At 39.0% G+C, this 25179-nt stretch overlaps 1 protein-coding gene across 2 annotated transcripts in view; it reads left to right on the plus strand.

The window, feature by feature from the left end:
• NUP153 (nucleoporin 153) overlaps positions 1 to 25179 on the plus strand; it is a 45236-nt gene that overhangs the window by 10480 nt on the left and 9577 nt on the right. Inside the window, exons 2-16 of one of the 2 annotated variants that reach the window (XM_054285410.1) lie at positions 6017 to 6233; positions 8466 to 8714; positions 10057 to 10196; positions 10279 to 10407; positions 12138 to 12254; positions 12382 to 12426; positions 12524 to 12577; positions 15235 to 15381; positions 16117 to 16169; positions 18665 to 18803; positions 20421 to 20558; positions 20926 to 21018; positions 21242 to 21332; positions 21622 to 21741; positions 23388 to 24002. In XM_054285410.1, the coding sequence (XP_054141385.1) occupies positions 6017 to 6233; positions 8466 to 8714; positions 10057 to 10196; positions 10279 to 10407; positions 12138 to 12254; positions 12382 to 12426; positions 12524 to 12577; positions 15235 to 15381; positions 16117 to 16169; positions 18665 to 18803; positions 20421 to 20558; positions 20926 to 21018; positions 21242 to 21332; positions 21622 to 21741; positions 23388 to 24002 (2347 nt within the window). The remainder of the gene's footprint in view (positions 1 to 6016; positions 6234 to 8465; positions 8715 to 10056; positions 10197 to 10278; positions 10408 to 12137; positions 12255 to 12381; positions 12427 to 12523; positions 12578 to 15234; positions 15382 to 16116; positions 16170 to 18664; positions 18804 to 20420; positions 20559 to 20925; positions 21019 to 21241; positions 21333 to 21621; positions 21742 to 23387; positions 24003 to 25179) is intronic. The other variant, XM_054285411.1, reaches the window with a different exon arrangement.

The following is a 25179-nucleotide window of genomic DNA, read 5'->3' on the forward strand; positions in this document are numbered from 1 at the left end:
AGCCTGATGCCCCTGAGGGGTAGTCCCTCACCATCATGGTCTATAGACAGATTTTTGGTTGGATCTATTTAATAGAGCCTTGCTACAGTTCATCATTTGGTTGCCTGTATGTGCTAGTGGCAGCACAAAGGAGGGGTGAGGTGAAGAGGAGAATGGGACCGTGTCTAATGACAATATGGACGCAGGATGATTGAAAGAAAAGAGAAGTTTTATTTCATTTCCTCTGGTTCTGGCTGCCTGATCGTGCTTTCTCTCAGGCCAGTTGTGGTGCACTGAGCCAGTTTAACTCATGGGCCCAGCAGAGAAACATGTACTTTTTGCCAGATTAATGAATTCAGCTAGTATGGAGAGTAGCCTGCTATGTGCCAGAGCTGGCATGGGCTAACTTTGGGGGGTGGAGGGAAAGAAAATTCCTTTTTGGTATTTGGAATTGGTTAGATTGATCTGCTCTGTCTCAGTGAACTTCACTGATGACTTTCTTTTTGAGGACTCACTGATTCATATGTTCTGATAGCTTTAACTTTGGAATTGGAAGCAAGGAAGTCTCTGAGAGGCAAGAATTTGATGCTTTACAGAGGTGTGTGTACAGTGAAGTGGAAATCAGCTCTTTTATCCAGTTGTGTATTTTGCATCTCTGACAAATTTCTGTAAGTGTATGACTGTTATATAATTTTTATACATTTTTTTCATACTTGAACCTTCTGGACTGAAATCAACTCAGTTACAAAACGGATGTTTTTGAGTAATGTGTCACTGCTGAGTGCTTCTGCCAGTACTTTCCTCACCATATGCTATGTGAAAGACCTTTACAAGCTGGAACAACTGTCCTATTCTGTCAATATTTTAGGCCAAGAAATATATTTTTGGCCAGCTATTGCCTGCTTTTAAGTTTAGAATTCGAACTGTGACCACAAACTACTTATTTTTCTTTCTTTCTTTGTATAAATCCTTTGAAGAAGTGGTCTTTTAAAGTAGTAAATTATGACACCTGTTTGGTAACTGATACTTCTGTCTGCATCTTTTGCTTAGTGTTGCAGCCAGTGTGGGTTTATGAAGGCAGATCCTGCTTGACCAATCTGATCTCCTGTGGTAGAGTTACCCACTTGGTGGATGTTGGATGTCATCTGCCTAGAATTTATTGTAAAGCCTTTGACACCATTTCCCATGGCATTCTCCTGGCTTCCCATGGTGTGAATGGGTGTGATCTTTGCTGAATAAAAAACTGTGTGGATGGCCAGGCCCAGAGCGTGGTGGTGAATGGGGTTACATCCAGCTGGTGACCAGGCACAAATGGTGTTTGCCAGGGCTCAGTATTGGGGCAAGTCCTCTTAAACACCTTCATCAATGACCTGGACAAGGGGATCAATTGCACCCCAAGCCAGCTTGCAGATCACACCAAGTTGGGCAGGAGTGTTGATCAGCTGGAGGACAGGAAAGTTCTAGACAGGGATCTGGGAAGGCTGGGTGGGTGGGCTGAGGCCAGTTATATGAGGTTCAGTAAGATAAAGTGCCAAGTCCTGAATTTGGGTCACAGCAACCCCCTGCTGGCTGGGGTAAAGGTGGCTGGAAAGCTGCGTGGTGGAAAAGGACCTGGCGGTGCTGGTCAGCAGTGTCTGAACAGCAGCCAGCTGTGCACAGCTGGCCAGGAAAGCCAGTGGCATCCTGGTCTCTGTCAGCAAGTGTGGTCAGGAGGAGCAGGGCAGTGATTATCCCCCTGTACTGAGCACTGGTGAGGCCACACCTGGAATCCTGTGTTCAGACTTGGGCCACTCTCTGTGAGGAACACACTGAGGGGCTAGAGCCTGTCCAGAGAAGGGCAATTGGAGCTGGCACTTGAGGATGTGGTTTAATGGTGAACATGATGGTAGTGCTGAGTTAACAGTTGGACTTCATGATCCTAAAGGTGTGTTTTCCATCCTTAGTGATTCCATGACCTTATGAGAAGAGGGCTTTGGGCCCTCCAAGGAAGGATTTGAGTCTCCAGCACAGGGCTTTGGCCCCTGGAAATAGGCTTTTGGAAGTGAGTAGGAGGGTTTGAATGCTGCAGTTGGATTTTCTTGGATTTTGTGCCCTCAAATGATGCTTCAATACCTTGAACTAAGGCTCTGCTCCCTAGAAATGGGGTTTTAGAGGAAGGTTTGAGCCCATTAGATAAAGGCTGAGTCCTAAATAGGAGGCTTTGGAAGCTAGGGTTTGGGCCTGGAGATGTGCCTTTGTACTTTATAAAGACTTTGAATTCTACAAGCGAGGCTTTGGGCCTTCCAAATCAGATGTGGAGCCTTCAAAATAATGCTCTGGGCCCTTCAGACAGGTCTTGGGACCTAAGGAGCAGGGCTTGAAACTCAGTAATGAGTGTTTGTGCCCAAACAAGGAAGGTTTGGACTCTTGGGTCACAGTTGGACGCAATGATCTAAGAGGTCTTTTCCAGCCTTAATAGTTCAGTGATTCCGTGATGTCAAGCCAATATGCCTTGGAGTAGCTGTTACTGTAGTTACTGTTGCTATGATGTTTGTATACATAGGCTTAGATAGACCTAGCAGAGCTGCAGACACTTGAGATGATGCACAGATATTGAAAACTGTTGTAAATACCTATTCATAAGCTGCTGGGTCTTTCTGGTGGATTTTCATTTTGTTCAGCTTTCCTGCTGATATTTTTGGGGTGAGTGTATTTAAGGTGATAGCAGTTGATACTGACAGCAGCTCAAACCTCTGAAATCAGTCAGTTAAGGAGTAAAACATTTTCACTGAATAAAACACAGCAGTCACACAGTTGGGACTGCCCCTGTGAGTCTTCTGCCCTTCCATGATATTAAGTTTGGTACCTGTGTGGCCTGTAGAAATGAGAAGTTATGAACATTAGACTGCGTGCCAGTGCCACGTCCTCTGCTCCCAACCTGAGACTGGGAACTAGAACAGTTTTTGTGCAGTAGCATGTTCAGAGTAGCTGTATTAAATGAAGGTGTTCTGGAAGAGGCTGGTTCATATTTGTGGCATGAGAAGATCAGGATCTGAGCAGTTGGCTGGAGAATAAGGCTGTTAGAGTTGTCTATTGCTGTGTCTTTTGTACTTCATATCTGAAGATCGGCATCTTGTACTTCATGTCGGCATCTCTGTACTTCATATCTGAAGATGTTGGCATCAATGAGATGTGTACTATCCCTGTCAGCTTTCTAGAAGGATTAATGATTCCTCTCTGAGGAGATGGGATGAACAAAGTGCAGAGCTGGTGACACAGTAGTAGAGGGGGAGTGCTCTGCTGCTGACAGGGTTGGCTTGTTTGCATGTGCCGAGAGAGGGAAAGGGTGTTCAAATGCATGTGCTGAAGTGGAAGTATAAGAAAACTGCAAGTTAGGGTAAGATTAAAATGCCACCTTTAAAGACAGTAAGGCATGACATTTTGCTGAATTGTTCTGGCAGGAATAAGCACTGTGCATGTTCAAATGTGTAGTTTATCAGTGTTACCTTAACTGCCTGACTTGATCAGGAATCCAACCACAGAGCTTTATTGATTGGCTTTTAGCTCTCATGGGCAGATAAGAGATGATGGAAGGTATTCTGGTGGGTTGTTTTTTTTTTTTTTTTTGGCATGTCATCTGTGTGTATTTGAATAGGCATACCTGGGGAATGTGGAATACTTTTAGGGGGGAGGTGTTTTTTTAGTGGAATCTGTTTTTGATGATGGCTCATTTATAATGCCTGCATAGTTCTTTCACAGTGCCTTTAACATATTTTGCTGACAGAAAATGTAGGTACCTTTACATGTACTTTGCTTTCTCTTGCTTTGTCACTAAGGCAGAATTATTCTGGAGTATAAAACTATGCTCCTTGTCTACCTCTGTGCCTAAGCTGGATGGAGCAGGCCATCTGGTGCAGTACTGCTGTGCTGAGTTCCAGCTCATGGGCAGGTTTGGGAAGTTACCCTGTGTTACCCAGCTTGGAATGCTGATTGTGTGGAGAATGGCAAGGCTGCCATTTGCATGAAAGGGTCAAACCAGTCTGGTGTCAGATATGGATGGTAAAACGTCATCTTAGTTAATTACTAGTCTGGCTGCATTCTCCAGTTACTCATTAGGATTACTGATGGTTGGGTGTTTACTCTTCTGGATGCCTGTGGCTTCTTCCATTTTGAGTCTCAGGTAGCTTTCAGTCCTGGGAGGATTTCCTCAGCAAGAGAATCATACTGGCACCTGTTTTATGTCCAGTAATGTGTTACTCTTTAATGGAGAGATTGTCCAGCAATACTGAATATAGTAATGCCTAGCTTTTTGGAAAGAGCAATTGCCTTGGATGCAGTTTGTGTCCTGACCATTTGCTTATTTTGGCACATTTTGACTCGTCTGAGTTCCTGATATGCTTTTATTCATAGCAGCAAAATACTCACTCCCCTAAAGGGGGACAGTGTGTCACAAGTAAAGGTGAAAATGAGGGGCTGGGAACAGAGTACAGGCTGCCCCTTTGCTGGTGCCAGGCACTGAACTGCTTTTGAGCTCTGGTGTTGAGGCTTAGTATTTATGTAGAATAGCAGCAACACCCTAAGCACAGCGTATTACTGCGTGTCTTAGTGTGGTAATTGTGATAGATGCATTTATTATGCTGTGTTCTATCTACTTTAAGCTGTCCCAGGCTAGTTATTCTGTCTTTGTGCAAGTAAAAGATTAAATTACAGATCATTATGAAACATGTCAAATTGTAAATTAAGATGACTTTCTTTCTGTGAATAGACTTTTGTTTTCTACCTTGCTTTTCTCTTCTTTGCCAGCCCCCTTCCTAACTCCAGATTCAAGGCTGTCCTGTAAGTTGGTGTTTGTGTTACTGTGTATGAAATATGTAAATGACAGATATGGACTTTTTCTTTCATGTGTGCTGAATTTTTAAAGAAAGTTGAATACAACAGGGTTCTTGTTTCAGAGTTGTTTACTAGACTAACTACTACATGTTCAAAGAATAGTCTCCATTTTCTATGCATGAATAATAATTTTTAGAAATTTTTGTTGCCTAAACCCAGAAAAATAACGAAGTACCTTGATGCATGTGTTAGCAACTGGCAATGAAGTTCAACAAAAATCTTTTTTACGCTCTTGTTGCTTTTCAGTTTCCAAAGTGTTGAAATTGTGGAGGTAGTTTTGGTGCTTTCTTAAGCTTGTGGAGGTTAGAGCAGGTTCTGTGGCTGCAGTCAGTGTAAGAGGGGCAGCTCCATGCTGCAAGCACTCTGCTGCACAGGGTTGAGATTTGACAAGAAGGCATGTTGAAATTTTGAGGATATGATGGGGAACGAGTGACTGCCTAAAACAAAATGTTAAATAAATATTTCTTACTAGAATGTAAGCATTACAAATAATTGGTAAATGTCAACATGGAAGTGGCTTTTATGTATTCAGTAACTGCCAAATATTAAGGTTTGTAGATACAAAATGAAAATTGATCAAATGGAGTCTGTTCAACAGTCCTGTAGTGAGGAGTCCGTTGTTCAACTGTAGCTGTTTCTTCGGAGATCCTTTCAGGTTCCCTTCACTATTCAGAGCAGAATAGTGGGGTTTTGGTGAGCATTGTTCCTGCAGTTCAGCATTTGAAAAAGAAATATTTAAGTTCACTGATTTTAGTAGCTGTTACTGCTCATCACTATTGCTGTAGATAATTGCTGAGCCTATGGGTTTGATGGTTTTTCAAGTGAAGGTGTCCTCAAAATGTGTGTACATCGGGAGTTATTTAGAAATTTAATTTCTTTGTGACCTTGTGAATTGACAAGCCTTTGGTGAATTTCAGCTGTAGTGTCAGAATGTGGAAGTTTTGCCAAGGTCACTGGGAAGTGCAGAAACTGATGGGTTAGTAGTAAATCAATGTTAAGTGCATTTTCGTCATGCATGTTCCAGAAGTATAGGAATTCTTTATGAAGGATCCACCACCTTCTTATCTTACTCATCTGAATATTGCTGTCTAATGTCTGTCTTTGAGGTCTGTGCAAGTTTGCATCCCAGATCATGCTGCTGACTGTGCTCATATATTTTTCTTTCAAGCTGGGGCTCCTTAGCAGAGTGACCGAGTCAGTGAAAAACATTGTACCAGGATGGTTGCAGAAGTATTTCAATAAAAGGGAAGATAAATGTGTAGACATGAATGAATCTGCAAACGAGGAAGAGAATCCAGTAAACTATCACCATGATTATGCAAATGAAGATGCCATGGTAATTGATGGGAGAGTCACGCCTGAATCAGCAAGAATTAATTTAGAAGGTATGTGCAATATCATTTAGTATTCTGACCATCTGTATTTATTCACAGATTTTTGATTTTGAATCTACATTTCTAGGGGAGGCTGGAAGGAGCATTTAGACAGGAAAAAAGCAAACAACAAAAAACCCTGCAACACCCAAACCAAAATGACCAACCTGCCGAAAACCCCAACCTGAAATAACCCCACATATAGGAAAAACAAAGGAATAAACCTCAGCAACTCAGATTTTAGAACTGCCTTAGCTTCAAAGTTTAAACATACTGGAAGTTCACTTAGAGCCCTTGAAAGTCATTAGTTAACTTCAGATAGTCAAGTAGCCAAGTGTAAAATACTGCTAGCATTCATTTGCAAGTGTGTTGAGTTACATTTTCTTTTTAAAGGACCTGGGATGAGAGTTTATCTAATTGCTTAAGGTAGTAGAAACATTAATCTGTTTTGTTCTCCTCAAAACAAAAGACCAGATGCTAGAATGCCAGAGGAGAATTCCTTCATGTGTCCTGATATTTTTTTTTTCTTTTCCTTTGAGCTTCTTCAATCAATTTATTAAATTCCTTTGTTAGTTTAGTGGAGATCTGGGGAACTTTGCTAATGACATTATTATTTTTGAAATATTTTGTAACATTGTGTGGTGTTGCTAGCTTGGGGTCTTTGGAAACTATTTGGATCCTTGGTAAAGAAGTTTACTGCTCTTTTATCATGTTAAAAATAAGCTGTGCTTTATATCTATGCCTCTCACTGTTTCTGTAGTACTCCATGAATTTGCATATGCTCTCATTTGAGTTTCTCTTAAATTAGCAGTTTTGGGAACTCAGTTTTTAATTAGGTGAGAAATTTTGTCTGAGCACATGTACGTAACCATCTGTGTGGACAGTCAGCTGCTTGTTGTTGGCAGAATGAAAAGTAATGAGGAAATACCTTTCTCACCAATGTTATCTAATTGTAAATAAGGAGCTTTACAGCTTTCTGTGTGGCTGTAGCTTGAGCATAAGTTTGTATAAAGGAATAGAGAAGGTTTTCATGAATGAGTAACATGTGTTGGCTTTCCTGAAGAATTGTGTGAAAGGACCTTTCAGTGAGAACAGCTGCACAGCATACTTTCTAGCTCCAAGAAATCAGGAGCAGATGGGACCTGCTAGAACCTTCAGTAGCTTGTGTTACAGTTTGTGGATGTTGTAGTTAATTTTTCTAGCTATAGTTAATAATAGTTTTTTTATTGTTACTGGTGGTTTTATTTTAGAAAGCCTGTTTCTTTGGCTCTGAGGTACCAATGTGCAAGAGCCTATGTTCCTTTGCTTGGCCAGCCTTTGGTCTGATAATGCTTTCTTTCATCTCAAACAAGACAGTTTTAAAAATCTGCCAGTGCTTTGGAGAATCAATTACTAGCAGTGCAGTGCTTATGAAGATTGAAGTAGCTAGTTTAAGCTTCAGCAGGAATGTCAGGATGATAGTGTCTCAAAATTATGTTCATACCCAGAAATTGTGGGAGGGACTGTAGGCATATGGATATCAGGCAAGATGGCCATTAATTGCTATTCTGTTCATGTGGCAAGCTGGAGCTGTGAGACCACCTCTTGCAGGACACTGGCAGTGTTTACAGACCCTTTTAATGAGGAAAAAATGCCTGTCTTACAACTGAGGCCGCGTTGCTTACTTTGTCCTTTGTGCCAAAATCTCGAAAACTAATGGATAGGACATAAATTGCCTGTAGCATGACCTGATATGGTAGAATTTGGAAGGGAGGATGATGACACCAGAACAAATAAACCCCTGAAAATCTTTGCAAATACATATTTTTATGTTACATATTCAGACTGACACCATCTTTTTTACAAGAAAAAAGATAAGTTATGAACAACTCTGCAGGTTTTGTCATGTAATCTCAAATTTTGGAAAGCTTATTGTAAACATTAGCTGGAGGAGAAGGAATTTATAGATGTTTGATTTAGCAAAAGACACAGTTTAAGCACTTGAGTGCAGGGTCAGATTTTGATGAAATTCAGAAAAATCCCATCCTTAAGTACTTGTTAATGCCACATTAATGCTTAGTATTGCAAGCAGTGTTGCTGTTGTAATCAGACAGATGAAACCCTATCTGGGTGAGGAAGTTAAATTCAGCTTCTCTATTTTTGTGCATAGAACTTGGCAATAAGCATGGCTGTTGATAGAAAACAGGTTTTGGCTTCTGTGAGCTTGTCTGTAGGGAAGCTGATTGTCTGGCTGTTCTTGTTTAGAACCATCCACGAGCAGGTCTGCACTGAACTTCTCGGATGTGTTGACAAGGCCCTCCCTTCACCGGAGCCACTTGAACTGCACCGTGTTGGATTCCACAGTCCCGCACTGTCAGCCCTCCACATCTTCCACACTTGGCATCGGCAGTCCTGGGCTGTCCCTCGTAAAGGAAATAAAAGATTCTACCTCTCAGCATGATGATGATAACATCTCAACAACCAGTGGCTTCTCCTCTAGAGCATCTGATAAAGGTAACTTCTATGTTCTCTCTTTGGTTTGTTTGATGACATGAAGTACTTTGTATTCTTTAATATTCCACATTGCCTTAGGAAATAAAGCAGGAGAATGTCAGCTCTAGATGTTAAATTTAATTTTTAGTATTTTAAAAGTATATAATCTTGTCACCTTTTAAATATAACCACACTTGGAATACATTTATGAGTCTGTTATATTGTAAAGATTCAGCGCTGATAAACACAATTTTAGCTTGTTTATCTGTAAATCTTGAATGGGAATAATAGAAGATGAAGATGACTTTCTGTAGCTTGATAGCTGGGGTGGTTGCCTAGAAGGAGGATTGACTCAGAATATCTCTCAGCTGGCTAAATTTGAGTAAATACGGTTGAAAAATAAAAACACAAGATATTCTCGAATTTTTTTTCACCGGGAGTCAATAAAACAACTATTCTGATTTTCTGATTTAACAAGTTTGGGCTTTTTTTTTTTTTCTGCTGTTTTTGGTAGAGGGCATAATTTGTCAATACTTTTTTTTTTTTTGCCAAACTCATTAGAATCTACACCATTTTTAAGTAAGAAAACCCTCAAGACATTGTATTTATGTAGAATGTGACCTAGGTGTCTCACTGAGAAAGGGCAAACCAGCAAGTTTGCAAATTATTCTAGTTCCCCATATAAATGGGGATGGAGGTGTGCTCAGCCAGTTCACTTGAGACCATAGTTTGACAGTTCAGAGTAGGTGTTGCCAGAGTGTAGCAATATAACCTGAGTTTGCTAAGCAATATAACCTGAGTTTGCTAGAACTTTCTGGTACGTCTCCATAGGACATACAGAAAATAGGTAGTTAACTGTGTTAATTCAGCCTTTGGGTAATTTTTCAGGTTTAAGACCTGGTCAGTTCTGTCCTGTGTTGGTTTCCAACCCTCTACCAATATAGGAAAAGCTTTGTATCATTAGAGATGCACCAGTGTTTATGCAGTTCCTTTATTTTATATGAAAGAAAAAAAAAATTAATGAAAGAAAAAAAAATTTGTGTTATATTGGAAAAGTGCTGTTAACTTGTGAATGCTTTTGAAAGATTGGTATTGGATCAGTATTGAAAATACTGAAAGGTCATGTATTCACAGTTCTATGAACAGATTTTAGGTTCAGAGTTGGTACTCGGGTTTCATACCATATGTGAAATTCATCTGTTTGAAGAGTTTTGAAGGTTAGAGTGCCAGAGAAATCAGTGTTAAGGGACCTTTTCATTTTGTGAGATGTTTTTGTAGAGAACTCTGAAGTTTGTGTGGTGTTTAATACTAAATTTCTCAATGTACACAAGGCATTTACATATGGCATTTGTCATTTTGGCAGATATCACAGTTTCAAAAAATACTTCAGCACCACTGCTCTGGTCCCCAGAGGCTGAAAGATCTCATTCCCTCTCACAACATCCTGCATCTAGCTCTAAAAAACCTGCATTCAATTTGTCTGCTTTTGGATCTCCCTCTCCTGTAAGTACTGCACAGTATTAGTTTTAGTCAAGTTGAATGTGTAGCCATTTTACTAACCAGTTACCATCATACCTTTCTGTAGTCACTTGGAAACACCTCTGTCTTTAAGACAAGACAGCTCGGGGATTCTCCATTTTACCCAGGAAAGACCTCTTATGGTGGTGCAGCTGCAGCAGCAAGACAGACAAAAGTGCAGATTTCTGCTTACCAGGTATGAGAGCAGTAGTGCAGTGGGAGGGAAAATGTAACTGAAATACAGAAGGGGGAGCTTGGCCAAAAAAGCTCTGAGCTGGGAACTTAACTTGAAAAATGTGGCCACAGTTCCTATCTTGCCCACTCAGCCTACAGTTTTTGTTTCAATTCTTGTGTAACACTTTATGTAGAAATGCTTACCATAAAGCAGAGAATGACAGTAGCATCCTAGTTCCTGGGCAGTTTCTTTTATTAGGGGTTTCCTCTGTTATGTCTTCCAGAAATTTCCATGTTCTGCCATGGTCTGCCTCTGATGTATTATGGTATAATAACATGTAAATAATTACAATGATGGCATAATATTAAAACCTTTATTAATAGCAGCAAAAGTTACCTCCTTACACTTGCCTGTAGATCTTATACAAGCACTCAAACTATGAACATATTCTGCATTTTTTAATAGAGGAGTATTCAAAAGGCAAATTTGCTCATCCTTTGCAGTTCTGTTACTGAGAGGGAGGCATGCAGTCCTACATGCTACATATCATGATAAACAAAAAGATGCTCTCTATTTTACTGTCATTCAGATGGCTTATGAGAGGAGCTGCTTGTCCCCAAGTGTTCTTTGCGGTCTAAAATCAACCAGCAAATAAAAAATCCTGACCGCTCTCAGTAGCTAGAGTTGACTCTAAGAGCAAGTCAGTAAAATCTGATTTGGTTCTAATTTGTTTAAATGAGAATGCACTTTGTTAAAAAACTGAAAAGTCAAAAGGAACTTTAAGGAACTGAAGATAAATTTTGGCAGTCTGTTTCTACCATGGAACAAGGGGACTCAATTTCCTGGTTCAGGGAAATCTTGAACCTTGTGGGTTTTCCTGACTTGATATTGAGTCAAACTTGAGAACATTTAAAATTTCTGTAAGCTAGAAGTCCTCTTTGGTCAGCTATTTTTATTTTTTACAAAAAATCTGGCTTATGTTGAAAAGAGGAAGCAAATATTAGGCTTCTAAAGGAGACACAAGCTTGTTTTGTTGCTGCATACAGCGAGTCTCACTTGCATGTTTTATGTGTTGTGTGATCTCCTTCCTGTCTTCATGTAGTTGTGTGGGAAGCATGACGTGGTTACATAAGAGGTGTAACATAGTTTATTTAAAAAATGTCACACTGAGGTTTTTTAAAATTTTTTCAGTCATGTGGTACGACATTGACTTTTTCAGTGTATTATTTTAGATCTGTTACAGTTCAAATCAGATCTTTATCTTTCTAAACAGAGTGAAAAGATTTGCAGTCTTGGGTGAAGGGAGGAAATAAGAGAAGTAGAACTAGAAATTTGTGATGATGATTGTATACTCTGGCTTAAGATGCCATGCTTATGCCATCATGAAACTCCAAGATCTGTTTTGTTACTGAAAGTACTTTCTACAGCACAAGCCTTTACTTCATTTCTGTTTTCCTAATCATTGCTTCAGAGACCCCACGAGCCTAACAACTTAATTCTGCGAACTTTTACGTTTAAGGATTTCTTTTGTTGCTTTATCCCACGTGCAAGATATGCAGGGCCCCACTTAAACTTCTCTAGAGTCAGTGGAGTATATTTTTCTTCTTCATGCCTAGAATGCTCAGTGAGTGCATTTTTCTCTGTCATTATGAGAGTATTGGTTGTATCACCAGTGTAGCCGTAGGGCATGAAATCCACACGTGTGTAACTCAGAATCCACCATTGTAACATTGGCAATGCTAATTTTTCAGCCACCAATAAAAAGACAAATGAAAGCTAAACAAGCGAACGTGCAGTCCTACGGTGTGACAAGTTCCACAGCACGGCGCATCTTGCAGACATTGGAGAAGATGTCAAGCCCTTTGGCGGTAAGGGGTGCTCCTTTTAACGTTGTATGCCATGTGTTTGAAGAACACAGTGAATGTGCCAGTATAGGAAGAAGATGTTACTTGATGTCACGTCCATTTTAATTTATTGTACCTGTTTTTTCAACAGGATGCTAAAAGGATTCCGTCTCCTGTTTCTAGTCCTCTGTCAACTGTAAGTTGATCAGAAACTCCCCCGTGTTTTTGTTGGATGGAACCCTCTTGTAGGGAAAAAAACGTCCTCTAATTTTGGCTCTTTTTTTCCCTGTTAGCCTGTGGACAGGAGTGTGCTGAATATGACTAGCTTCCAATCCAGACAAAACCAGGTAAGAACCAGTAACATGTTAAGCTGTGATAGGTAACTTTTTCTGCTTTACAGCTCTTAAAAGAAATGTCACAAACCTCAATGACAGCACACACATGAATTCAGTGCAAGTTGTAGCTGCCTTGGCTGTGTGGAAAATTCTAAAAATGTCTTTTCAATCCACACTGGATGAAGGACTGAAGATTACTCACTTCTTATCTTTTTGTGGTGGTGTGCTGATAAATCAAGAACAATGTCTCTAGAACACACAAAGTGGTTTTATCTTGGCCTGCAACTTGGAGTTAAGTTGCATTATAACATTCCTGTTTCAGGAAAGCTTTCTCTTGCAGAAATAACAAGAAATACAAAAATATTGATTGATTGTTCAGATCTTATGCAGATTTCCATGTTTATTTTAAGCAAAAAATAAATCCCTTTTTTATTACTGCTCAAGGCAAGGAGAAAATTGGACAGTTGGTAAATTTTGTTACTTCTGTAAATTGATGCTCCTAAATTCCTATTTGTAAGTAGCACAGAATTGTTTCTGTGGTAAATCATTATTTCCTTGGTTTTGTTTAAAAATGTTTGTTTAAAAATTATATTTATTAAATTATGAAACCACAAAAGGTCACTTTTAGCTCTGGCAACCAAAGGAACAAAAATGATTTTTCTTTCATGCAGACTTTTAATTTGCTGTTTTAATATGGAAGTGGACAGAATGTTTTTAAAAGTTTCTTTGCCGTTGGCTTGGTTAGAAGTATAATTAATTCTGCAGTCACTTAGGAGTTTTTAAACATCTCAGAATTTCTGTACTGTCTTTGGCCATATGATGAATTGAAAGAATGTTGAAAAGTAGAGCATATAAGTTTTTTACCTCCTCTTAAATATTGTCCCAGTAATTGAAAACAAAATTGAAACGGATTCTGCATTAAAATGCAGAACCACACCTGTGATGAGGCATTTAAAAAGATCTACCAGATTTGCAGCATAGACCCTGGCATTGGTCAGAAAGTGAGTGTTGCATACAGCTGTCACTGGGTAAAAATAGAGAAATTGTCTAGCTCATAATGCTAGAATTCATAAAATTTGGCAGGGAGAAAGGGTAGCCCTTGATGAAGAGAGAGGACAGGATTGTATGTGCCCAGAAGAGGGTTGTGCGTTTTCCTGCTAAAGCAAACAAATGATTGACAGGACACTTGGACACTCAAGCAGAAGTTTTACAGGTGGTTTTTTTGTGGTATTTTTCTTATTTTGAGGATCTACACTAGACAGAATAATTCTTAATGTATTAAACATGTAACTGTGTTACTTTTTTTCCTTGTTGTGCATGCCTGTTTCACTAGTTTGATACCCTTTTGCAATAATCTCATCTGCCTGGCATGTGAAGATAAGGTGGCAGATGTAGTTTCCTGGATTTTTGTGTGACTTTTGGTACTGTCTCTCTTGCATCCTTCTGGGCAAGTTTTCCAGCTCTGGGACAAGCTGGTTGAACAGCAGGATGCAAAAGGTTGCAGTGAATTTTGCTACATCTGGCTGGTGAGCAGTCACCAGGGGTGTTCCTCAGGATCGGTTCTAGGGCCAGTGCTGTGCAAATACTTCTCAGTGATCTGGAGGCAGGAATTGAATGCCCCCTTAGCAGGTTTGCTGATGGTATCAAACAGGGAGATGCTGCTGACTCTTGGGAGACAAGAGTCTTTGCAGAGAGGTAGAGTGGAGCATTGGGCAGTCATCAGTGGGATGAAATGTAACAAATCCAAATGCCAGATCATCATCATTGAGACCTTGGGACTGAGTGCACCCTCAGCAGGTTTGCAGGTGATGCCAAACTGAGCGGTGCAGTTGACACATCTGAGGGATGCCATCCTGAAGGACCAGGACAAGCTCTAGAAGAATTGGGCCCATGTGAAGGTCATGTGGTTCTGCACCTGGGTTGGGGCACAACCATCTGTTGATATAATTTAAATAGTAGGTACATCCTAAGTCTCACTCTTCTTATCACCAAGGCTACAGATTATTTGATATATCATGGGGCCTTTTTGGGTCTTCCTTCTTTCTCTATTCAGTTTTGCAGAATGTATAGTGCTTTCTGTTTAGTAATTAGCCTTTGTGTGTAAAAAAAGCTTTGGCAAGAAAAATCAGACCAGCACTTTTAAGAGCGTCAAATGCAAATCTAAAGCATTGGAGCATGCATTAATGAGACTTCTTTAAAAATATTTCACAATTTTTTTTTGAAGTGTAACTTCAAAGGAAGAAAATGTAGGAAAACGAGAAACCCAGAACGTGGTTTAACTTTGTTTAAGAGTTTCAATACTAAATTAATGGATTTAGTCAGTGAAAAAATCACAGTGAGGGCAGAGGAGTGGAAAGGATGGGAGCATATTATTGTAACATGAGTTATTTTGCTTTTAGGAATAGTGTTTATTTTGTCTGTGAAGTAACTGCCAAAGTTTGACACAGGATTCAGTCAGACTTTGACTATTCCTGTAGCTTTTTGGATTTTATAACTGATTTTCTGGTGATTTCCTTCTGCAAGCTAAATATCTTCAACACTTCTACATAGTTTTCACTGGGTGCTGAGACTGGTGGGAGGTTTGCAGGTCTGTAACTTTTATCATCAGTCAATGCTGTGGTAAGTCAGGTGGGTGCAAGGATAAATTGATTGCTGCTTCCCTTTCAAAGGTGGATTCGCAACATCCTCCTGTCCAGAAACTTGTGACACCAAAGCCAATCTCCCTGACAGGGAGTCGGATCACGTATTTTAAACCATCTCTGAAATCAGCTACTAATTCCAGAAAAATTCACCAAAGGGTAGATACAGACCATCAAGTAAGCAAATTTTCATGTCCTAATTTGCCTGCTTCTTGCAAAATTGGAATGTGTCTAACCAGTCTACTAAGGTGCTCTTTTTTGCCAGAGCACCAATAGTATTCTTGATTTAAGCATTAAGAAAAGACAGAGGGAAGCATTGTGAAAGAGATATTGAGAGGTTTTATGAATGTAATTGTATCTTTGGCATACTAAGAGGCTGGTGCTTATTTTCAGAATGTGCTGGTCTGCTGTGAGGCCAGGGTTTTTGCAGTGAAAGAAAATTAAAATACAGAAACACAGATTTCCTTTACATATCGTGCTGTTCAGAAAGCTGATGGAAGGTGCTGATGTTGTGTATAAAATGTTTCAGGTGAACTGTGGGCTCCAAGTGAGATTTCTAGCAATTGCCAATTCAGATTGCTTTTTTAATTGCCCATTCTGATCACTTTGGTATTGATGGAGTCCTTGATAGACTTTCCTTAAAACAATACTGGAATCCCTTTCAGGAAAAAAATCATCCATGGTTTTGGTATCACTCTGAATGTAAAAATGACCAGGTATTAAATATATGGGCTGGAGATGAGGTGGATAGTCAGGGTAGTTAGGGAGCAAGCTTAAACAGATGAGGTATATTTAGTGAAATAAATAAAATAACCAAAACAGTACAAAATGTGTGTTTGGTTTTCTTCTCTTTGTGTTTTGTTTATAAATATATTCAGATAAATCTTGAAATAAATAAAACTTTTTTTGCAGGACATGATGGAGGAGAGTTTTCCTGCAGAAAATCCTGTAAAATCATCTGAAAGGTATGACAAATCTATTAATTTAAAACACTTGAAAGAAGAAAGCCCCCTTGCTTTGTCAGTACAGTCTGCACACTTACCTTCTTTTGGAGGAGCAGAACAGTTCTCAGTAAAAGAGAATAGAAAAAGTGAAAAAATTGTATTATGAGAGAGTTTAACTACTTGTGCAATTTGGTTTTCATTATGGGAGAAGCTGTTACTGTAAGCTAATTAAATAATTACTTGGAGTCTGAAGGCTTTGTCACTCAGGAATTTCTTTCTGAAAAATTTTTTATAATGTGAAATGTCTTACAGTTCAGGAGTAAATTCAATTTTTAGGGTTTTTAATGGTGGTGTTTTTGTTTGTTTGGGGTTTTGTCTGTTTTTGTTATTTATTTATTTGTTTGTTTATTTGGTTGTTATTTATTTCTACAAGAAGCTAGAGGAAGATTGTTTTTTAATATTCATTACATGACAAAGGCACTTGTCTGCTCTGTGAGTTTTCCTGAAAAACAGAAGCCCTTTAGAGTCATCTGAAGACAAATGCCAGCTTGTCTCTGGAAAAAAAAGGGGGGGGAGTTAATAATTGTATTTCTTCTTGAGGAGGTTGTCTTGCATTATGCTGCTTGCTTGGCATAGAATAACATGAGATAGTATTGATGTTCTCCCTTCTGGGGAACTAATCTTTTGGGTGAATTAAGGCACTGTGTGCTCACAAGATAACCTTTTTTTGAGGATTTCAACCTTTCAAATAACATTATTAGGGAATCTGTTAATGTGTTGGCTCTGTTCATCTTCCAAGCAATTCTTACACTGCCTTGGGCATTCTTTGGCTTGCAAAAAACCCCAAAGCCAATCCTCTGTTTTACAGTCTAATAGTTTGACTTTACAGGAACCATCTTTGGTTTTGGCAGAGGTGCTAACAGGTGTTAGGTTTTAATTGTGGGTATTCAAACTATTCTGAGTTTTCTTTGGAGCAGTTCTTTTCTCCATGTAGAAGGGAGATCCAGGAAACTGATACTGCTTTTCATTTTTTCACAAGTTTTACTGCTGTGTTTCTACTTTTGACTTAAGACTAGATGGTCCTTTTTATTTTAACTCTTTTGTAAAGCCAGTCTCTATTGATTGTCATATTATGGAGTAGGAATACAAACCAGTAAGGGTCAGAGTCTCTTCATGCAACTAACCTGCAGTACTTTGGTACATCTCTGTTCAGCCTAACAAAGGCTGTTTAGTTTTTAAACCTGTGTCAGAATTGTAGCTTGAACTGACTTGCTTGAAGACAGAACTGTCTTTGCCCCTTAGTAGCTGACAAGTGTTAACAGAAAAGAGGAATATGGACTATCATAGACATGCTATAATTGTCTGAATAAAGATTTATTTTGACACGAGATTTTATTTCATAATTCAAATTGATTGTCACTTTGGATTAGGGAAAAGTTTGAGCATATGGCCTTAAGGATCTGGTTTCCTCTCAGTGGTTGCAGTGCTGAGCAGATGTTTGCAACTATCTGAGAGATTTAGACCAATTCTTTTCCTCAGTCCTCTAGACACTTGACCTGGTATCTTCCAGTGTCATCCAATGTGCTTTTGTAATGACTGGCTGACTGGCTGCAGGATAAGCTTGATATGGTAATTTTTTCAGGGATACTTCATCATAATGCCATGCTGCTTTTTATTGTTATTATTCCTTAGTTCACTTCTGTTTTGGGATGTGGCTTTGGTTTGGTTTGGTTTGTTGTTGTTTGGGGGGGAGGTGCACATTTGTTTGTTTTGAGGGTTTTGTTTTGTTTTTTTGTTTCCCCTTCCCACTTGGATTAGGGAGTGTTTCTGGTTTAGATCTAGGCTTTTGTAATGAACAGAGAAATGCCTTTGTATGCCTTACAAAGGGATCTGTATTCATGTCTAAATAGACTTCTGGAATGTTGGCACACCCAAACACCTCTGTTGCTTCTGCTGATGGCCTCAGGAAAGCCAGAGCTGCTTATGAAGCTTCTGTCACATTTCCTTGCCACACAAGTTTAAGCCTCTCAATTCCATAAGAGCTGTTGGCAGCATTTCCTGTGCGCACACGCACGCCCGCCCCCTGCCCGTATATTTTTAGTTATTCTTTTATGTCCCTTCAGAGATACATGCTCATCACAGAATCAGAGAACTGGCAGTCAAAATTTCCACTGTCTGGACTATTAAAAGCAAACATTAGAAAATAACAATCTAAATCAGTTCTTCTATTTCAGGTCTTCTGGCTTAGTCATCATTCATTTATGGATGTTGTGACTGTTTTTTATGTATGTTATTCTCACTGCTGCTCTTACTCATCTTTTGCTATTTAGAACACCAGCTATTTACCAGCATTTAGGACCTTGTGGGATGGTTTTTTCTGATTCTAATTACCACACAACAGTTCTAGGATTAATAGTGGCTATAATAGCTTGAAACAATTACTTGATAAATTTCAGGGGTTTTTTTCTTTCTTTTTAATCCCCTTCCTCAACCTATGTATTTTTATTCTGTGCCAGCAATTTGAGCTACCCCAAACTCGATACTCCTGCATCCAATGGTCTGTCTTCAGGAGGAAGGATGGATAGTGCCTGTGGCAAGATGAGAAGGGAAAGGGAGCGATACTGTGCATCAAGACTCGGACAAAAACAGCAACTGGTAAGGGTGTCTCAGGTTAAGTGATCTCACTGTGATTACTGAGATAAGTAGCTTCATTGCCTCATAGTAATTTACAATAATGCCATTTCAGTTTTGTGGATATTTGGCTGTGGGTTTCAGAGCAGGCTCCAGTTTAGTTATCTGTATAAGTGCTTCAACTTTGGTTTTATATTTTTTAAATCTTCCATTGTATTATCTTGAATATTCTTCATACTATAAAGTTTCTTATTAGTTGTTGAATGAATAAATTTGGTAGAGATTTGTGGAGTGTTTAGAAAGGAATGAAGTGCCAAGTATTTAAAAAAAAAGGATTTTTTATTTTGTTGGGTTTTTAATATGTAGGTCATGTAGAAAGTATGAGCCAAGAGCCTGAAGCAGAAGACAGTGTTTTGCAGGTTTGCTAGTGATCACTCACAATTTTTGGCACTTGCTCAAACTCATTGTGAAGGATTTTTTCCCCTTGTTTTAATGAGGAAACTCCATTTAATGCAATAATAGTCATTATTATCCCGAGGATTATTTTTCTGCCTGAGCGTTACATAAGTGGCTTACTACTAGATCTTAAATCTAAAGAGGTTAACTTGGTCTTCTGGCTGATGCACAATGAAGAAGTAGTAAATGCTGGAGAATGTAACAGAAATGGTCTCAATATCAAGGTGTGATAGACTCTTCAGATCAGATCTCTGAAATATATAATCTGTGGGGTACATTAAATGTCTGTAGTAGCAATGTGCATCTCTGCTTAGTCACTTCTGAGTAGACATTGGTACTACTGTGCAAATCCTGAAAAGATTGGCTATTCCCATTTAAACTCTAACCAATCTAGTCTTGGTAATCAAAGGGTTTAAAAGACAAGGGTAAGAGCAGAAGTTTTTAAGGTATGCTGATTTCTGAATTTTAAATTTGCATCCTGATGCATGATACTGACTAGATTTACCAGAGTATGATCCTCTATGTTGCTCGTCACGGTTTCATTTTTGACTTTCTGTGCTTTGGATTGGTTTGGGGGTTTTGGTACTCCAAGGAACACACATCTTTCTTAAAATATGATGTTTTTCCAAGTTCAAGCGACTTCAGAGACTTTGTCAGCTGTCCTACGTAATTTTGCAAGTGGAACACTTGCTTACTTGCCATGGAGTTGTGCTCTTAATTAAAGAGATAAGGGAATAATAGAATCTTAGAATGGTTATGTTTTTCTAGATCTGTATTAACTAAAGGACAAAACCAAAAATAAATCTTACCTGCACCCCTCTCTCTTCTGCTCAGATAACAATTTTGAGCTTAGTTTCAGTACTCTTACTGTACAGATGGTGGATGTAGTATTGCATAGAAACTTGCCTGCCATAAATAAAAATGATGTGGCAGACTCATGTGGGAGGTTAGGATTCCTTTGGAAAACCTGGTTTGTCTATAGATCTCTCTGCTACATTTAACTTCGTTAAGAAACTAATGGGGGGACGAGGTAGGATGGTAGTAGGTCTCGTGAAAAAGAAAAACTAAAAATTATGACTTTTTAAAGAAAGATTGAAATCTAAAACTTTTCTAAAGAAAGTGAAAAATTAGATTTGGCAGCTTCTTTAAAGAAAAAAATTAACAAAAAGTAAAATGTGCACCTAGGAGATGGCGCAAGAAGAGCTACCTGAAGTACCCCTGCCCATCAGTACGGCATCGCTGCCGACATTCAGCTTCAGTTTCCCTGCCAGTAGTGCTGTCTCCTCATCACCCAGCATTGTTTCAAAAGCAGTGATGAACAAGGTAAATCTTTGCTGTATACTGTGAATACTGTTTCAGGGTGGGTATACATCCTCCTTGCTGAATGTTAACTTTTTCTGTGGTGCTCATGAAACTAACCAACCTGAGTTTATAACCTGTTGGATTAAACAGGGTTTTATTCAGATTGGGGGGTGGGGAGGATGACATATTTTGATATGGCTTCTTCTATCTTATACACTCACTGGCAGGCTTTCTCTTACAACTCTTAGCTGTGGATCAGAAATATCAAACATCAGATTTCCCAACTTGACTGCAGAATATCTGTTGGATAGTGAATTCAGGTAGCTGCTGTTGTTTTACTGGCACGCTTTTCTCTTAGATACAAACTTGAATTCTTTTGAAAATACAGGTACAACCAGCAAGTAATGTTGGCAGTCCTACATTTGTATTTTCATCTCCAATTGTGAAATCTACTGAGGTGGAAGTGCTACCTCCCTTGTCTGTAAGTAAATAAATCCCAACATTTTCTCAAGGCTTTAGTAGAATACTGTGGAACAATAAAGCAGAATTGGCCCTGGTAGGGGGACAAACAAATGTATAGATTTCTGATTTGTAATTTTTTACCCAGCACCCACCAAAAGTTTGAAGACTGGATTTCAGATTATTATTGGTATGTGAAACTTGATTAAACTTAAAATCTAAAAAAACCCTCTCTTTTTTTATAGCAAATTAAGTTTACATTTAGTGTTCCTGTTGTGAAGTCGTCAGAGATTTCCAGATCCACTGATACACCAGTGACATCCATCCTTAGCCCAGGTAACAAAAATTTTAGCATTTGAAACAGAGTGCTAATTCTCTTTTCTTTTTTGTATGTTAAATAGTTAAGCTGTCATTTCTAAGCTTGTTGCAAATTCCAGGCAAAGTGTGTTTTCAGTGCCAGGTCTGCTTTTGATCAGATTATAACTATAAACTCTTGTAAATAAGGTTAAATTTTTAAGATTCTCATTTAAGAAGAATGAAACATGGAAATTCTTGTTTCTAGCAGATGTGAATATATTCTAAGTGGATTTCTTTGTAAAAGGTGGCTTTTGTTTTATTTTTAAAGGTAGTGCTACTGTAAACAGCACCAGCAATAAGAAGGAAGAAGAAGAAGAATATGATGGGCTCTGCAAACCTGCTAAGTTCTTAAAGCAAGGAAGTGTGTTAGACATTCTAAAAAGCCCTGGTGAGATAATGAGCTCTTTTAAAAAATATTTTGCAGAGAACACACTTGCATATAGCTGCATTGATTTTTCAAAAGCCCAGCACAACAGCAACCAAAAAAACCCCCAGACAATTTGTCACAGTTAAGGCAGTGTCAGCAATAAAGACAGACTTAAATGCTACATCTGTTGTGCTTCATGCCCCCTTCTGTTACAAGGGGCTTTCATTGCTGACGGGAAAACCGCAGCTCCAAACCGGATGCACTGCTTCTCTGTTACATATTAGGTTGTAATTCAAACTTAAGTATAAAAAGAATTAGTCAAAGAATCGGTGTTTTGTTTAAATAAATAAAATTATGTAAATGGAAATTCCTCTCTCACCTTCACTGTCTCCAGAAATTAAGAATGGTGAAGATAATTTCATTCCTAAAGGTGTTTTAGAAGTTGTATATCTTTCTGCCTAAAATGTTGACAGTTACTATGGGTTCAGATGTAAATTTCAAGTAGCAGTGGGCTGTCTCACTTCAAAAAAAATGGTTTCCAAGTCATTGTGATTGTTTTCAATTGTTGAGTAAAAAATGTAGATGAGTAAAGTGTGTGTAGATGATGTTTTTTGTTTTAGGAAAAAAGACTTAATTGAACTTGATCTTTCCCAAAAGCTACAGCAGGACTTCCTATTACTATGTACAACTTAAGGCAGTGCCTATTTTTATATTGCAGAGAGCTAAGTGAGAGAAAATACGCTGTGTGTTTTGTTTAAGGAGAGACCTGTGGTTGAAGGGGCTTTAGTTTTCTTCAGCAGTTTAACAGAATCAGATTCTAAATCCACACTGTTCAAAGATTCCAACTCTAATATGAAAAAACAACCCCAATGCAACAATAATATAATAATAAAAAGAGAAACTCTTTATTTTAGCTTTACAGTTAAACTGTGCTGATATTTAAGATGTGTTGCTATGGCATTTTCATTAGTGTTTCCGTATTGGTGATTCTTGTTTTCTGAAAAGTTTGCACCTTCAAATAAAGAGTTAGCCTGTGCCCAGTGCATTTTGAACCAAGATTATAGAAAAAAATTGTGTGTTTGTCTTAATTTTTATTGCTTAATTATTACTCAGTATTTGTAGGGTAATACTGTGTGGATTGCTGCTCCAAGTACCAACTGCTGTACAGCTACAAAGTAAATATGAGTCATCTACTGTGGCAGAAGTAGCTTTGGAAATTTGATTTGCGTGGACATGGTGTCTTAAAATGAAATTGGATTGTTTCCAGTCGGTGACAGATCATCAGCTTTCAGTAGTGTTTGTTTATCCTTGTATCTACCAGTCTAGTGGCAGATAGAAATGAGATGTGTCTTTAAAACTTTCTTGGAAGTGAAGAGTTAAATCAAGCTTTAAATAAGTGTTCTCTTGTGTCCCAGCTCAGCATATGAAATTTCATCCCTTTAGATAAGATTTCCACGGACTTCCTCTTGCAGTTAGTTGGAATGTATAGTTGTAACCATTGGCACTAGGTTTAGATTCAGTTGTAACCATTGGCACTCGGTTTAGATTCAGTTGTAACCATTGGCACTAGGTTTAGATTTGTGCTGTCTGCTATTATAAGTAACTTCCATGCAGTCAGGGTACAGCTTCATTAGTAAAAACTCTCCCTTTTCTTTTTTTTAAACTAGGCTTTATGGCTGGGAAGTCACCCTCCTGTTCATCGGCACAGCCTGTGACGAGCACAGTGGTCTATACCAGGCCTGCAATAAGTAGCTTTTCTGCAGCTAAAGACACCTCTAAACAAACATCCTCATTTTGGCAGTCTGACACACATGACCAGTGTCTGCAGAACAAAACCGCAGATGGCAAATGTGTAACATGTGAAGCTGCTAAAGTGTCCACTGCTGAGAGTACGAAGCAGACGGTCAGTGTGAGTCCGTGTGTCTCCTCCAAGACAGCAGTCCCCACAGTGGGGACACTGGGCTTTGAAGACAAATTTAAACCAGCACCCAACATGTGGGATTGTGACACCTGTCTGGTCCAGAACAAACCTGAAGCTACAAAATGTATAGCATGTGAGACACCAAAGCCTGGGACAGGAGTGATGCCTGCTCTGACAATGCCAGTGGTCACAGACAACTCGGTGACAGTGACATCCACCTCCAGCAGCACTGGCACAACAGTCACTCTGGGGTTTGGAGACAAATTTAAACAGCCAAAAGGCTCTTGGAACTGTTCAGTGTGCCTTCTACAAAATAAGGCAGAAGACAGCAAATGTGTAGCTTGTCAGTCTGAGAAACCAGGTTTGTTCTTTTTTCTCTGTTGTTTCAGTCTTAGTCTATGTGTATTTTTTAAAGAATAAAATATGTTGCGTCTAAAAAATGCTTTGAGCAGCATGGCTGTATGCCAGACAGGATGGATTAGTGGCTCTCTGCAGGAGTGGTTGCAGGCGCTTTGGAGGTCTCAGCCCAGATTCCCAGCCTGTCACATGAATTGAACTGATTGTGAAATGTTTTAGTGCAGAGCTGAACTGAAGCAAATATACCCTGCTTTACAGCTAGTGAGGAAAGATGACTAAAATGGATGCCTTGATTAGCTTAAAACCATTTGACTCATTTTCATTGGGGAAAATGTAAACTCCTTGAAAGGAGCTTAAAACTACTGGATTTGTTGGGGTTTTGTTTTCCTCTTTCAAAACATAGGTAGAAGCAATATTTGCACAACATGGCTTAAAATGTCTCCAGTCAGCATTTGTGTGGAATTGAGCAGAGATATGAAGCCAGATTCCAAGTCAGTGTAGTCTTTATCTAGCTGTCTTGTGCTAAACCAGAACCATATGTTCAAATTTGCACAGTTACGTTATATTTATCAAGGGAATGAGTGAAGCAGGTAAAATGGGAGGACATAAATTCACTGGATGTGCTGGGGAAAAGAAGAGCCATTCCTGTCTAGGAAACGTTACTGCTTTGAGCTTGAGATATTACCTTGTGTCTCTCCCTTGAATGCCACCCTCAGTGGTTCATTGTGGGTGAAGAGTGCAGTTATGTGATGCTTTTGTGCCTTTGGGATGTCTGCTTCACTCTTGACACTTGTGGAGCTGAAGTTTGCTCTTGGGGTGCAGCATCAAGTGTCACCTTTTCCTTTACAGGGGAGAAAGTCAGAGGGCAAGTGTTGGATTTCACACCTCAGCAGCAATAGGTTTCTGCTGCTGTAGGGCAGTGTAGTTTGTGTGGTGAACACAGAGCTGTGGGTTTGGAAGCTTTCACTTCCATTTTTAGTTTTGTTACTATATAGTTTGGATGTGTCCTGTCCTTGTGACTTGCTGATGAATCATTGTAGTAAATTCTCACCCTTGCATCACTTGACAGTGATCATTAACTCGAGTGATGCTAAGTTTGACTACTGGTAACTGGTGTCACCAGGAATTCTTTTAGTAGTTCTAGTTCAGTACAGCACCTGTAATTTACATCTGAAATTGGC

This window comes from Melozone crissalis, unplaced genomic scaffold (assembly GCF_028551555.1).
Source record: "Melozone crissalis strain CALT ecotype California unplaced genomic scaffold, PUWL_Pcris_2 ptg000042l_1, whole genome shotgun sequence".
Lineage (NCBI taxonomy): Eukaryota > Metazoa > Chordata > Aves > Passeriformes > Passerellidae > Melozone > Melozone crissalis.